We start from the raw sequence: 14,430 nt of genomic DNA, 5'->3' as shown, positions 1-14,430 counted from the left end.
GTGGGAAACATTGGCTGGCATCAATGTGTTGAAGAAAATAAATGTATTCCTGTTTCTTGATTCCAGCAAACCAAGTCTTGCATGTAACTTAAATGACTTCCTGGCTATCTAGTGTGGCTTCACAGAGTCAAAGCCTTATTATTAATGTCTGCTTGAAGAACACAGTACCCTGTTAACCGTTAATAGGAGCCAATGAATCCTAATTGATTCAGCAACCAGGGAATATTTGATGTTCAAGATCATAAAATACTATGAGAAGAGACATTAATTTTTGCTATCCCCTGCCTAGAAAAGGAATGGATTTAGTTAAAAGGAATACTAGAAGTACAACTTGTTTTTTCTATGTTATATATAAAAGCATAATGACATTGTGTAGCTAACTTGAACTGACAAGAGCAATGAAATGTAAGGTTAAGACTCTTACTACCTTTAATCTTGCTGAGGCTGGAAGTACTGCAGTGCAATAAGCAACAACATTAAGGAAATAAAGAGACCAACTTTAATTGTAAACAGCGACATGGAAAAAGGAGAGCTTGACTAATTTCTTTTCAGATTTATTGGCAGACTTAGTATAATCACAGAATAATCCCTTCTGAAACCAATATAGGTCCCCAAATTAACAGCAAAAAGACAATTTTTCCTAAATTTGTTTCATCTCACCCCAGATGTCACCTTTAATTTGCCCTGTCAAGTTAGGGCATGGTTTTAAGAAGAAGTGATGGCACAAAAAGCATGTCATTGGTGCTGCCTTCTTTCTTTTGCTCAGGACAGATGGTTCTGCTCTGGGGAGCCTCCAATGCATCCTGGAGGGAAATCATAGTACGGGAGGTGATTGCTGAAGGTGAGCTCCTCTGCTAGCACCCAGACAACTTGAGTTAGGGTTTCATTGACTCTTATGTCCTAACTGTAAGGAAAGGCAATATTTGTGCTGTTAAAGGGTGTTTGGACCTGTGATGGAAGCTGAAAAGGGAAGAGCATTATGAAGTTGGACGTTGGGAAATAAAAGGTGATGGAAGAGGTGGGGAAGTGAGAGGAAGATGAAGCAGGACAGCATGGGTGGATTGAGCAGGTGAGCAGGCTGATGGTAAATGAGCAGAGCTGTTTGCTGCCAAGCAGCTCCCAGAAGGCAACAGTGGGAAACAGAGACTTGTCTCTGTGGGGCCTGAACTTACTGCCTCCCTCTGGGCTATGGCTGAGCTTGTCAGCTCGTGTCAGCATGTTTTCAGAGTGTCCTCAGGAGAGTTTGATGCAAGGGTGATGAAAAGTGCAGAAAAGAAGCCTTTTCTTAAGCCACATACTAGCGCAAGAAGCCCATCAAGCAGAGGGTCATGGTAATTCAAGCCTTTGCCTTCTGAAGAGAAGGCTGACTTATTTTCAGTGATCTGCCTTAACCATTGCCATGATAAGATCTGGTTTTGAAGGATTTAGCATCATCTGAGGCATTTTTTGTCACCATTGCCAGGATGCTGGAACAGCTGAACAGTTGCTTGGATCTGTCATTCTGGTGTCTGTTCAGAGGCTCATCACACAGTTTTGCAAGAGGTTCAGCTCCCTGAACCTTCTCTAATAGGAATAATGCTGGGCAGAAACCAGACAGGACAGTGCTGGACAGTTAAATGGTTAACAACAGAGCTCCTGTTGTGATTCAGTCATGCCAGTAGCATAATGCCAGCTTCTGTCCTCATCTGACACTTTCATGCTGCTCGGAAGGAACCGCTGGGGAAATATGCTTTCACAGATTGTTAGTTGTACAGCCACAGCCCTCAGAGCCTTGTATAATAATAAGGCACTGGCTGAGGAAGGGGAAATAACCAAGTGCTGGTTACATACCACGTCTATTTTTGCTATCAGCACAACCTCAAAGGCAGCTGATTCTGGGTGGGAGGTAAGGCTTCTCAGAGGTCACCTCAATTAACATCAGGGCTTGGACAGGGCCCCGCCTGGTTTCATAGATAAAGCTTTGCTGCTTTTTCATTTACTGAGACGAACCTGACTAAAATGAGCAATTGGCTTCTCGTGCTGCAAAAAGCCACTGACAAAGCTCTAAAGTAGGATCCTTGGTGTATGTGTGTACCTGCTGGCAAAGCACAGGATGACAGACCACCTCACAGTTAGCAGGGGCAGGACCAATCTGTAGCACAGGGAAAGCAGAATATAAGTCCTAATTATTTTTTTATTTTGGAGTGAAATCACACTGAAAAGCAAACAGTTGCAGTCAATACTGAAAAATTAGCTTATTTATCTCTTTGGACACAGAAGATGCTCCAGCATTGATTAACTGTAATGGACTGCAGGGCACTGATTGCAAGGTAAGATATGATTGATCGCTGGTGGGAAGACACTTGGTATTGGGGCAGCACTTTGGCAACCTTTCAAAGAGCACCAGCCACGCGTGCAGAGCTGTCCCAGGCAGAATTCCTTGTGCAGGGAACAGGGACTGTGTTGGTGCTGCAAGATAATCTGGGAGCATCAGGCAGGGCAGAAGTCTGTTCTGTCACTGTGTTGATGACAAGGCAAGGTGAGGGTGAGGATGCTGGCAGAATGCCTGGATCTCTGAGTTCACTCATTTATGGTGTGCATTGTATTTTCTAGAAATACCCATTCATAAGTTTTTAAGTAAAGTAACTTCTGTGGAATCTGAGTTTCTTCTTCCTCACTTCAATGACTACAGTCATAATATATCTGTGATGTGAAGAGTTTCACAGTGGGTTTTGCCTATGTAGTTATTCTGATCTTTTCAATGACTTTAGATCCCAAAGATCCAGAGGAAAATTTCAGATAAGTCCATTTCCAAGCTCTGTATGCATAAATCAGATCTAAGCCCACTGGAAGAAACCACACGTCAAATTCAGTGGCTGGTAGAATAGCAAACTTTGAGAGGTTTAATCATTGTTAATACACAGGTGTATTTTTCAAACAGTCCAATAATATCCAGTTTCAATTTCAGAGAGCAATTTTCTGTAAAGAAGTGCTAGCTGAGTAAAGTGAATTGTTTGAACAGTGCAGGGATTTTGAACTGTCATTGTGACAAAGGCTGGTGGGGTTTTTTGGTTGGGTTTTTTTTTTGTTTTGTTTGGTTTTTTGTGTTGTTTTTTTTTTTTTTTGTTTTTTTGGGGTTTTTTTTGTTTTTTTTTGTTTGGTTGGTTTTTTGGGTTTTTTTTCTGGACCAGCCATGTAAAGCTGCAGCTCCTTTCTATAGGAGGGAAGATGGTGAATATTAATCAACCCTTGGCAAACTGTCAGGTGGCGGATTGCAATCCAAGAGAACTGATTTGCCAATTATCTGAGGTGACAGGTTAATAAACAAATATTTACACATCGGGTAAAAGTTACAGTAGAGTTGGGCAAGAGATCTTCATCTCCTGAACTCTTAGGTCAGCGATTTGTGTGGGAAAAATGTTTTCATTTCTGGCCTTGGGAGAAAGGGTGGAAATATCTTTGTCAGGAAATATTGTTTAAATTCTCCATGTGCTCGGGATTTCTCTTTGAGAAGATCATTCAAGAAAAGAACAAGATTGGCAATTCTGGGTTCCTTGGTTAACTTTCCACCCTCAGGACTGCTGTGGCACACACTGACCTGACCACCCAGCTATCCCACCCTCTCTGGGTACCAAAATATTTGACATTGTCAGACACTCTAAAAATGTCTCCCACGGTGTCTGATGTCTCTGTGGTTTACCTGAGAGCTGGGTCAGCACATGTGCTGCTCTGGACTTTGTGCATTGCACATTACTTCCCAGCTTCCCTTCACAAGCAACAAGTGCTGGAGCAAGGGAAGGGGAAATACAGAACAGCATCATCCTTGGTGCAGGTGAACCAGAGTCCCAGTGACAGCTGATCCTTGGCCACAGATTGTACTGTGGAAGGGAGGAAGGCTTTCACTTGGAGGTAATTCCAGGGGGCTGCAAAGTCCCCTTAAGCAGATGCTCTCTGTTAGGCTGGATGAGGAGCCTGTGTGGCAGCTCCACCATCCAAGCCAACCCTGTGGACAGCAAGGTGTGACTCCTCTGAAGGAGAGCAGCTGGAGAGGGTGGAGCTAATGATGGACAGACCCTTAATGATCATGCAGACCCAGCTTAATGATGAGAGGAGTAAGGCAGCACTGTCCTTGGCAGTAAGGACAGGGCTTCAGACTTGTGATAGATTTCTTCAGGGGGCTAGGAGATGAAATTCATTCAAAGCATGTAAAGAAGAAGAAAAAAAAAATTTGAAACGAGCAACCCACAAAAAACCCGAACCCTTTGAACATTGCTATTTATGATTACATAGGAATTCAAGGCTTCCTTCGTGTTCATAGCTAGAAACTGTTTTCCTAGATAAAGTTTTAGAGGCTTAGATGTAATCAGCTAAGGAACTCTTCAAATAAGCTAAGCCATGTTTTGATTTGGTGCAAATAAGAAGTGAAGTAATAGGAATAGCTATTCCTGGAACAGCTGAAGCTTTGAAATGCTGATTTAAAATGCTCCATGCTGCCACTCAGCTGTCCTGTCATAGCAGTATGGAACAAAAGACAGTTTTCCTCTCTGTGAACATACAAAAAGAAGGATATATTAGCAACTGGAAATAAAAATCCAGCTCTAAAAAACAGGGAACATAATTTTTGTCCTCTTTTACTTTATATTTTTATTCTATTTTTTCCTCCCTGTATTTCTTCTCAGCATCACAAAGACAATTAGCAATGTTTCTTACATCAGCTACAAAGGACATCCAGTTATCATTTCACTACTGATGTTACCTCACTCGACATCATGATCTGAAAAGCCCAATCATGTGGGGCATGACTATAAATTTGCTATAAACACTCATTCTCCTGCACTGTGAGCTGACAGGGAAGAGAGATCTGGGGTGATGCCTGTGCTGCAGTCAGAAGCCCAGGCAGAGCAGGTATGGGCTCTGTGACCCTGGGGGTGAATGAAGGCTGGGGAGCTGCAGGGGATCCAGCAAGAGGAGCTGTCAGATTCTTTGCCCAGGTCTTGGGTAAGCCTTTGGCATGATGGTAACTGTGTTGGCTCTGATAATGGAGCTGGTTTAGGTCTACCTGTACATGTGCTTCAGCCCCACACCTTGGGCACTGTGGTCGTACAGAATCTGCCTTCTGGATTTCTGTCTCTGCATTCTGCCTCTGCCTTCCCCTCTTTGGGCCAATATGCAGGGAATGTTTCCTGTGATATTGTATCTGAAAGAGGCTATTCTCAGCCTGTGAGAGAGACCATTGCTACCCCTCCCTCCTGCACCCCAAAACACCTATTCTGAAGAGGTTTTAACAACCTCTGTTAGGCTTTGTGCTCCCATGGGGCTACTCAGAAATTGACTTTACTTTTCCCCATCAGCTGATATCAAAGATAACTCACAGAATAAAACCAGATTTGAACACAGCGTATTATGAGTCTGTGCCTAAAAGTGATTGTGGAAAAACAATATTTTTTCTTTATTTTGCCCCAGTTTGGGGCATATATCTTCCAAGGTCTGTGTTAGCTGCAAACCTTTGGTAGTTTCCACGTAAGTTCAGTGATGTTTTCGGGATCTTTGTTTAGAGTTTTAGTGAGTTTCTGAAAACTCAGCCACGCAGCTTTACTTCAGTAAGTAGCACTACTAATGTCCACCAGATTCCTGCCATGTGGAAACTCACTCCTACAGCTTCATGGTGGCAACATTGTTACAGCAACAGCAAATTTCTTGTTCTGCTATGAATCTAGGGGCAAATTAGTCTCTGGGTTAAATTTATTTTCTGAAATCAGAAATATTTTTAGGAGCACTTGTTTGTCCTGTTGAGAACAACTAATGGTGTATCAGATAAGACCAATCCCAATAAATGGATTATTCTATTTAGAAAGATGCTAGTGGATCACATCTATAGTTAGGTTATTTCTTCTGCCTGTGATACATAAACACAGGGAGTTTGCAAGTGAAGGGCGCTACACTGAGGACAAATGGAAAGAATTGCTCTGTTGCATGGTGCTCTGTTGTCCTGTGCTTTCGTTGCTATGGGCTGTAATTCTATTACCCACTGTACTGTTAGATTTCAAAAGGGTAGTTCATAAGCACTAATAACATTTGTGGCAATCTGAGCTAAGTTAATGAAAAAGATAATCAAATCTAATGCTCCAGGGCAAGATATGTGATATCTCCAGAGGTCATAAAGAGATCATACAGCTGTCTCAGGGCAAGGGGCGGTTGTATATGTGAGTGCAAGAAGAGGCAAGAGGCAGCAGAAAAGTGAGGGTCACCTTGCTCAGAAGCACTCTGTGCTAGTCACTGGCAGAGGCAGGAGGGGATTGCTAGATATGTCACAGAGATGGAGATGCTTATTAAGCTAATGATATTTTTAGTAATGCTGATACCTAATAGATAAGTTTCAGCTGATCCCAGACATTGCCTCAATGTGTTGATTGGGAAATTGGATGAAGTAGTCCATGCCTGGTTCTGCCTTGTCCACAGTAGGCATATACTGACTTGGGAGCTGACCAAGGATGGCATTGAAATAGCTTTGGAATTTTTTTTTTGTAAACATAAGCTTCAGTGTGAAACTCACTTCTGAAGAAAATGCAGTATTTTATTGCATATCTAGATGATACTCAGTGGTGAATTTTTTCTTGCTTCTAGCTATAAACACAGATGCTTTTGTGGACCTTTTCATCACCCCATATTGGTATATCACTTGAGGGTCCAAACAGGGGCTTTGTGGTCCTTGTAGGTATGCAACTGATAACTGTCAGCAAAGGATACTTGCAATGGGAATTATAGCCAGCACCCCAAACCATGTTTTCTCTCACAGACTCGTACTGTATTTATTGCAAGTACCTCCTTCATCTTACTCTGCACTTCTGTATGTTCACTGTGAGCATTCTTCTATTTCTGCTACTGTTCTCTTTAACACATGTTAAAGAGAACTGGCCTGAAGGCCAGTTCTGCTTTTTGCTACAGTAAGACTTCTGTCCTAGTTTCAGCCAAAGACAGGTTAATTTTTAGCTGTAGCCACAAGGTGGCAGAGCCCGGAGCTGTGTGGGTGTGTCTAGGTTGTTTATACCATGCCCTTCTTCGGGGGAGGCAGAAATAAGGGATTCTCCCTTCCAAGGAGGATGATGTGGCTTGTTGACGTTGCCAGTGTGTTTTTCTCCACTCCTCTGGCAGCAGAATGCAGGCCTCAGTTTGCTTTCACCTGGAGGGATGTGCAGGACACCTGGAATTGACTCCCCCGGGGATGGAAGCACAGTCCTACCATCTGCCATGGACTGAGCCAGGCTGCCCTGGAAAACAGCGAGGCGCCAGAACACCTGCAGTTCTTTGATGATACCATTGTATGGAGCAACATGGCAGAGGAAGCTTTTGAGAAAGGGGAGAAGATAACCCTGATCCTCCTGAAGGCCAGTTCTGCCTTAAAACAAAGTAAGGTTAAAGGACCTGCCCAGGAAATTCAGGTTTTTGGAGTAAAATGGCAAGAAGAACGTTGTCACATTCTCATGGACATGGTCAAAAACCAGCAAAATGCCAACTGTGATCCCACCAACAAGCAAGAAGGAAACATAGTTTTCTATCTCGTTGCTGTTTCCAGTAAATTTTTCTTAACCAAGGATACCTGCCCTTGTCTGTCTCACTGAAGGCAGGGAGAGGAGGGGAGTTGGTGGTGGTTTTCATTTTAGTGGGAGCACTAAATTATGTCATTCCATTCCTACACCACAACAACTCATACCAAATCCTAGCCATGTGAGGACATGTGCTAGTGCTATAGCCTGTGGCCAAAGGTAGATGATTAGGAAAAACAAGAAGGCTAAGGACTGCATGAAATGGTCCTTCCTTCCATATGCCTTCCTAAGCCTCAGAGATTTCCTAAATTAGGTGTTTTAACTACCATACTTTGCCTTTGATAGTTAAACAATTCTAATAGATGTGTTGGATCCCTTTTTGAATGTCTAGATCTTAGTAATATTCTGTAGAACTGAATAAGAAGCCCTAGGAGTTCTCCAATAGAGACTTCTCAAAGTAAAAATGTGTGATGAGCAGGTGTCATTTGTGGCCTTCAAGTGTCCTTGCAGCCTACAATGGTGCATGTGCCCACCACGTGACAGTCTCATGCCCCTGGGTGATCCTTGTGTGACTGTCCCGCCATGGGTCCATCCACTACTGGCATTTGCTCATCACAACTTTTTAATTTGAGGGAAAAAAAATAAAGGGCTATATTTGATACTAGAGTACTTTTTTCTTTTTCCTTCAGAAGAACAACAGCTATCCACAGAATTTAATGGGAAATATTAAAGTATTTTGGGACCAGAAGCTTTTAGTATGATGGTCTTTTTAGGTCTACTTTTTAGGAGTGCTTACATGTTTTTCATGCGGTAATAGTCGAGTACTTTGCTGTTCACAATTGTTGCATTTCTATCAACATTTTCTAACTTCTTTCCATGTTTGACAGAAAAGCTCCATTAATTTCTAGGAGTAGGATTATTTGTAAAGTTTCTCCTGACATTTTTGAGACTGAAAAAAACCTCAAAAATACAGCTGCTACTTTTTAGGGTTTACTGTAGAGCAGAAGAAATAATTGTAATAAATTGTATTGAATTTTCCATAATATTTATTTTATATTCTATAAAGCTTGGATTGAAAAAAAATTACCAGAAAAACTGATTGAAAGCTACTGTACAAAAATTAACTGATTCTACTGACCCTTTCCCACAATTCCTCAAGACATCACTATGTTTCTGTTTTAAGTGTCTACAATATAGAGTTATTTAAACTAATTCTGGTTTTAATTAAACAAGGTAGGCTGGGGTTTCTGTGGGCTTGAAATGCAACCTAACAATTTTCAATATGTAACACCAAATACATTTTGCTCAAGGTAATATCAAAGTGACTTTTATTTAACTTTTTTTCTTTCTCTGTTCTACAAAAGAAAAATTAATATCACCTCTAAGGAAGTCAAAGTTATTCTGGAACAGTGAGCTATTACAAAGTTTCCAGCATTGCAAATAGAGGTAGTTATTTTAAACAACATAATTCACTCTTCTGTATTGCTTCTCTCTCAGCACAGACCTGTCTCTTCATAGGGTGAATTCTCAGCTGCAGAGCATCCAGATCCTAATTTATGTGTATCATCAAGGTTAATACATTCCCTGTGGGAGAAACAGTCAGTGCCATCCAGACCACATTCTGTTTTCCTCCCTTGCCACAGAGTAGTCTGTTGAAAATGTGTCTGATGAAATTGCAGGTTCTTTCTCTATTCTCATGAATTAATTTAATGTTTCTAATTGGGATTAGGTAAAGTACCTCTCCCCACAACTGGACAGCCAGCAGGTGGGACAAATGAGTTTAAATATCTACTCTGAATCAAGGTGAGAGAGGATAAATCTACATATTTTCTTTTTTCCCCTCATGATAATTGTTTCCATTCCTATAGAGAATACTGGTTTTGGGGCTTTTTATACAGGCAGCCCAAATCAATGATCCAAGCACATGTCCCAGGTCACAAATTGACTGGAGAGTAGGGAAGACAAGATTCATGGGTTGGATTTTCAAGAAAATTGTCCTCTTAGAGGTAGATGGAAGTTTATTGCCAACTTTACTGAATTAGATTAAATTAGGAACCTAAATACAACTTTCTCATGTCCTCTTTATTGCATCTCTGAAGGATTTGTGCAGTTCCTTGGCTGGTGCTGGGGCCACCCTTCTTGCACAGATCCCAAACACTGCCTGTAGGGACTGGTAGCTACAGGAACTGGGGGCTTGTGTTGGGGTAGGATGCAGTGCAACAGCAGAAAAGTATTTATTCTGTATCTGAGCTGGGCAGCTGAGAAAGCCCAACCTGGGTACATGCTTTGAGGCAGTTCCTTTTTGCCTCTAAGCACATCTGGACAATATGTGCACAGCTGTGCACATTGACCTTGCCCTTTTAACATGAGGAGCTTGAATTAATAAGAGGTTACAGGTCTGGACTGTCAGCCAGACTACCATTGTGTGTGGCCAGCCAGTGTGGTCACACATTCCTCTTTTTGTGCAGCAACCTGGTCATTAATCTATGCTTCCCAACACACAGACCAATCCTCAAGGCAGCTGGCAGTATCTGCTGGAGCCTTGGAAGGTAGGGAGCCCTTGGAGTGACAGTGTCAAATGTGACCAGTGAGGGTGTGCCCAGTGCTGCAAAACTGGTGAGGTGAGAGGGATGAGTGGTAGGGTATGGCTGACAGCCTGTCAGGATGGGATCTGTGCATACCTCAAATTCTCTCTCCCCTTTGTGTCCTGGTTTCCATGTTGAGGAAAGGGGACTGCAATGACCCGACACAGCTGGGACTCACCATCTGCTGGTATGGCTACACTCACAACTGCTCCCACTTATCTTGGGGGTGCTTATTCAAAATGTGATTATCTTGCCATGGGTGCTGAGACATCAGAAATGGCCCTGTATGGCATGAGATAAGGCTTGGCCAAGATGGTGCTTAGCAGGTGCTAAGAACAGCTGATGGACACTGGTGGCTGCATGCAGAGAGCACTCCTGCACCCTGCTCTCCAGCACAACCCTCAGCACCCACTGCCATCTGACATTTCATTATCCAGAGTGTCCCAACAGCCCCAGACAAAGACAGCAAATCAGTGTTGCTGTGTTGGTTCAGTTCCCAAGCAGCTGGCTGAACTAAAAATGGTTTAAGCATTTAGACATTGACCATTATTGGATTATACCAGGATCCTATCGGTTCTTAATCTTTGATAACATGCTGAAACATGCCTTTTAAATTCACTGCAGCCCTCACATATTTTTTACTTTGATTCCTTGAATTCTCCCTGTCAGTTCCCCCAGAACAGCCAGGATGAATACAGGGCTCTGTGAATTGTCTCACTCACACTTTATAGAGAGGCAATGCTGCCCCTTTATTTATCTTTTCTGTTGACCCGTTGACATAGCTGAGGGTGGTGCTGCAAACTGATTTGTGATTGGTAATGTTCTGAATTCCTGGGATACATGTAAAATGTTAATTTTATGAATTAAACATTGAGGATGTGCCGTTAGTTTTTAAAAGTAATATTTCCACTTGGCTCTTCTCATAATCACTGTTATAAGGAAGATTACTGGGATGACCATAACAATAAAAATAAGGGGGGAGAAGTCTTTTGCCTTAGTCTGGAGTTTGAGAAGGCCTTGGGGTTTTAAAATTTATTTTGCACTTGACAGCGTGTATATGTATGGTCATTGCCTCTGCTTGCTGTTTGTAAGATGCTTCTTCTCAGAAAGTAAACCTGGGTCTGGAGGGTTTTTTTAACTGCAGAAGCTATTTATTAACAGCAGGAGTCCATCACAGATGAGATTGTGGGGGCGGTGTCTGAAAAGTAGAAGCAAGATAGGGTAGAGGACTGAACCTTGAGTCCACCCCTTTTTGCTGACTATTTTGCTGCTCTTCCCTGTTCAGCCTCTCCTTTTTGTGAGAAACTACTGAATGTGGAAGAAAGGCTCCACATCTCCGTAGTCATGGCACTCTTTTCTTCCCTCACACCAGTATTTATAGCCATTATATGTGTTTTGATTGGGGTAATAATGAAGAAGACGAATGGAGAGAAGGAAAAACATGACACTAAAAGCAAGCATCCATCTCGCCCATGGGTGGATGAAGATTTAAAAGATGGCACTGACCATCCCTTAGAAGAAGAAGGTAAGAAATCTTACTTTTTTTGGATCTTAATCCCAAATACTTTTGTTGTTTGAATTTTATCTGCTGATATGAATAAAGGAGGTGCAGTGTTCTGGACTTCTCCACATGACAGCAATGGTCAGTGCAATGCTGCTGCTCTGCCCTGAACTTGTCATCTCCCAGGAAGGAGGCAGTCCTCATGTCATGTCACTCCTGGTGTCAATTTCTATTCCCTTCAGACCCCCCCAAAAATATATATAAAATATATTCTCAGAGACTCCTGTCTGTTCCTGTGTACAGCAGATTTCAGACCTATGAGGGACTCTATGGACAGTGTAAGGAAAGAGAAGAGATCCTGCTGAATTCCCCACAGTCTCTTCTCAGGCCTCATTAGTGTGAGCAAAGGGAAGACCTGAGCAGAGTGTTTCTACCTGCAAATCAAACCACTTTATCACTCAAGGCTACATGCTTGGTCTCAGCACGGCTAAAAAGTTGGAAATTGGTTTATTACTGTTTTTACAAAGGTCCTCCATTTGTGGTTTCTGAGAATGTCAATGAGAGCTTTGTTAGAAGCTGTGTTGATCAAATATTTAAGAACAAAAACTGTTGGTGGTGATAATCTGGTCACTCAGCTGCATATTTGAACCCATAAAAAATGCCCTTTATTTTCATTGGCTTTTTCTGATTCACAGCTTAGACAAAAGTCCAAGCTAAAAATGTACCCTGCCTTTTTCTTCCTTCCTAATTATCCTCCATAAATTCATTTTATTTCTTTATGAAATAAAAATCTACCAAGTTCTGTTCCTATCAATCTCTTAAAGTTGTGGTTAATGCAGCTCCTTTTTTATCTCCCCTTTTCCCCCTCAAGCTTGTTTCAAAGACTTTTTGAGGGGTCTGTCTGGGGTAATTTTTCCCCATAATAACACTCCCCTCAGTCTGCTTCAAGGAATATTAAAACTTACAGTGTTCTTCTGCATATAGACCTATTTCTAAGAACTATTATAGCTCTTTTCTCAGTGTTCAGTGTACTTTGAGCTATTGTTGTTTATCAGTTTCTAAAAAGAGTTGATACCAAGAAAGATTTAAACCTTGTTGACTGTATTCCAAATACATAAAAATTCTTTAGAAATCAGTTCACCTGTTGTATCCTCCTTTGTTCAATGCAAAATAGGTCCTGTATAGAATAATTCAATAATTTCTTTGTCACTAATGGCTTACTACTTCAGTTAAATTGCTTCAAATTAGAATTCCTGTGGGTAGTTCAAATGATAACCTATGAATCTTGGACTATAGCTGTTTCTATCAGTTAAAAAATTTAGACCCTCTGCATAAACAAACCTATTAGCTTTTATCAAGGAGCCTCACTGCCACAGCTCTATATATAAAATTTTATTATTTAATTTGTTAGTTGCTCTCCCTGTTATTCAGATACTAAATTCAAAACTGTACTAGTTTTTGTTGCAAAAAAATTGCTTTCAAGAAATTTTTGACAGGTAAACGTGTTGGTAATGTTGGTAAGTTTTATTCACTTACTAAGTTTTATTTACTTTTAAATAAAATCTTTCTCAATATACTATGTCATTCAATATTAAATTTTCTTGCTATTTTTTATTTTAGTAACAAATCATGATCTTTCCCTTAGTGGTGCGTGATTCAAACCAATTTCTTTGTAAAATAGTCGAGTCTTTTATCTCTAGAAATATTGAAATAATTTCATCATTCATAGGGAAATTTGTCTTCAGCTGAGGAAAGCCCAGCTTGAGTGAGAAGAGTTGGAAGGAGGAGATGATGTGTTAATAAGGATCTGCTACCTTGTTAAAGTGTTAATTAAAGATCAAAACACGTTAACCTTGCTGTCAGTGTTAAAGTTTTCACTGACTGCACTAGATGCTGAAATGGAAACACGGATGTAAAAAGAGATTTTTTTAATAGTAAAGAGTACTTTACCTGCTGTGTAAATTCTGTTATTTTATTAATGTATCTTACTTTATCAGACAAGCTCAGTTCTATTTAAATGTCTTTGGCTGGCTTGTGTTTAAAGATTATGTTCCTCTGAAGAGAATCTGAGTTAGGTAACATGAAGGTGATATTCTTAAGGCCTTGTCTAAAGCTAGAATCTAGGGCTGCCCCGTGTGAACAAGCTGAATTTTCAGCAGCCCCCTGAACAGGAAGGGGCAGCTGAAGACCAAGTCTTTTGATTCATGTCCCTGACCAAAGCAAGGTCTATTTGCTGAGAGAGTGAAGCACTCAGCTGGAAAAGCACAAAAGCACTGAGCTCACTTGTAGCCCCATGAGCCTTTCCTGCAGTGGAGCCCTCGGGGATGTTTCCCATGAGAAGGACATGCCTTTGAGCAGCAGAGCATCCAGTGTAAGCAGCTGAACTGCTTGGGCAGGCTCAGTAGGGTCACTTACTGGCAGTGAAGGGTAGAGTGGTGAGGGACAAGTGCTCCTGAGCTTGTCTGTGTTGTGCTTTCCACAGCTGAAGAGATGGATGTTTCTCGTAGCAGCCAGAAACCCAGTTCTTTTAAGTGCAAAGCACTCAGTCCATTTGTTTAATGCTTTAACTGGCAGTACTTCAGATTTGTTTGCATGCCCATCTGTCCTGTAACTTTTTTCCTTCATTTATAAGATCCAGAATGAGAGATTGCTGTGCTGTGGATTGGCAAGGACACTGATGATACACTCTGCTTAAGGACTACAAAACAACACACAAAGTCCCAAATGTTCCATTTCTCCTGAAAATGCACTGCTAGTTGCTTGTGATTCTCCTTGTAATAGACCTGTCCCACTTTAAAGCATTTCTCCTCTCTCCAGTTTC

General features: G+C 41.4%; 1 protein-coding gene across 2 annotated transcripts in view; it reads left to right on the top strand.

Annotated features, from left to right (window-relative positions):
* IYD (iodotyrosine deiodinase) overlaps positions 1 to 14,430 on the top strand; it is a 45,663-nt gene that overhangs the window by 21,745 nt on the left and 9,488 nt on the right. Inside the window, exon 2 of one of the 2 annotated variants that reach the window (XM_039707404.1) lies at positions 11,481 to 11,633. In XM_039707404.1, the coding sequence (XP_039563338.1) occupies positions 11,519 to 11,633 (115 nt within the window). In that variant the 5' untranslated portion in view covers positions 11,481 to 11,518. Of the gene's footprint in view, positions 1 to 11,405; positions 11,634 to 14,430 lie in introns of those variants that run through there. The other variant, XM_039707403.1, reaches the window with a different exon arrangement.

Source organism: Passer montanus, unplaced genomic scaffold (genome assembly GCF_014805655.1).
Source record: "Passer montanus isolate IOZ18808 unplaced genomic scaffold, ASM1480565v1 scaffold2, whole genome shotgun sequence".
NCBI classification, from domain to species: Eukaryota; Metazoa; Chordata; class Aves; order Passeriformes; family Passeridae; genus Passer; species Passer montanus.
This window is presented reverse-complemented; position numbering and strand designations above follow the sequence as displayed.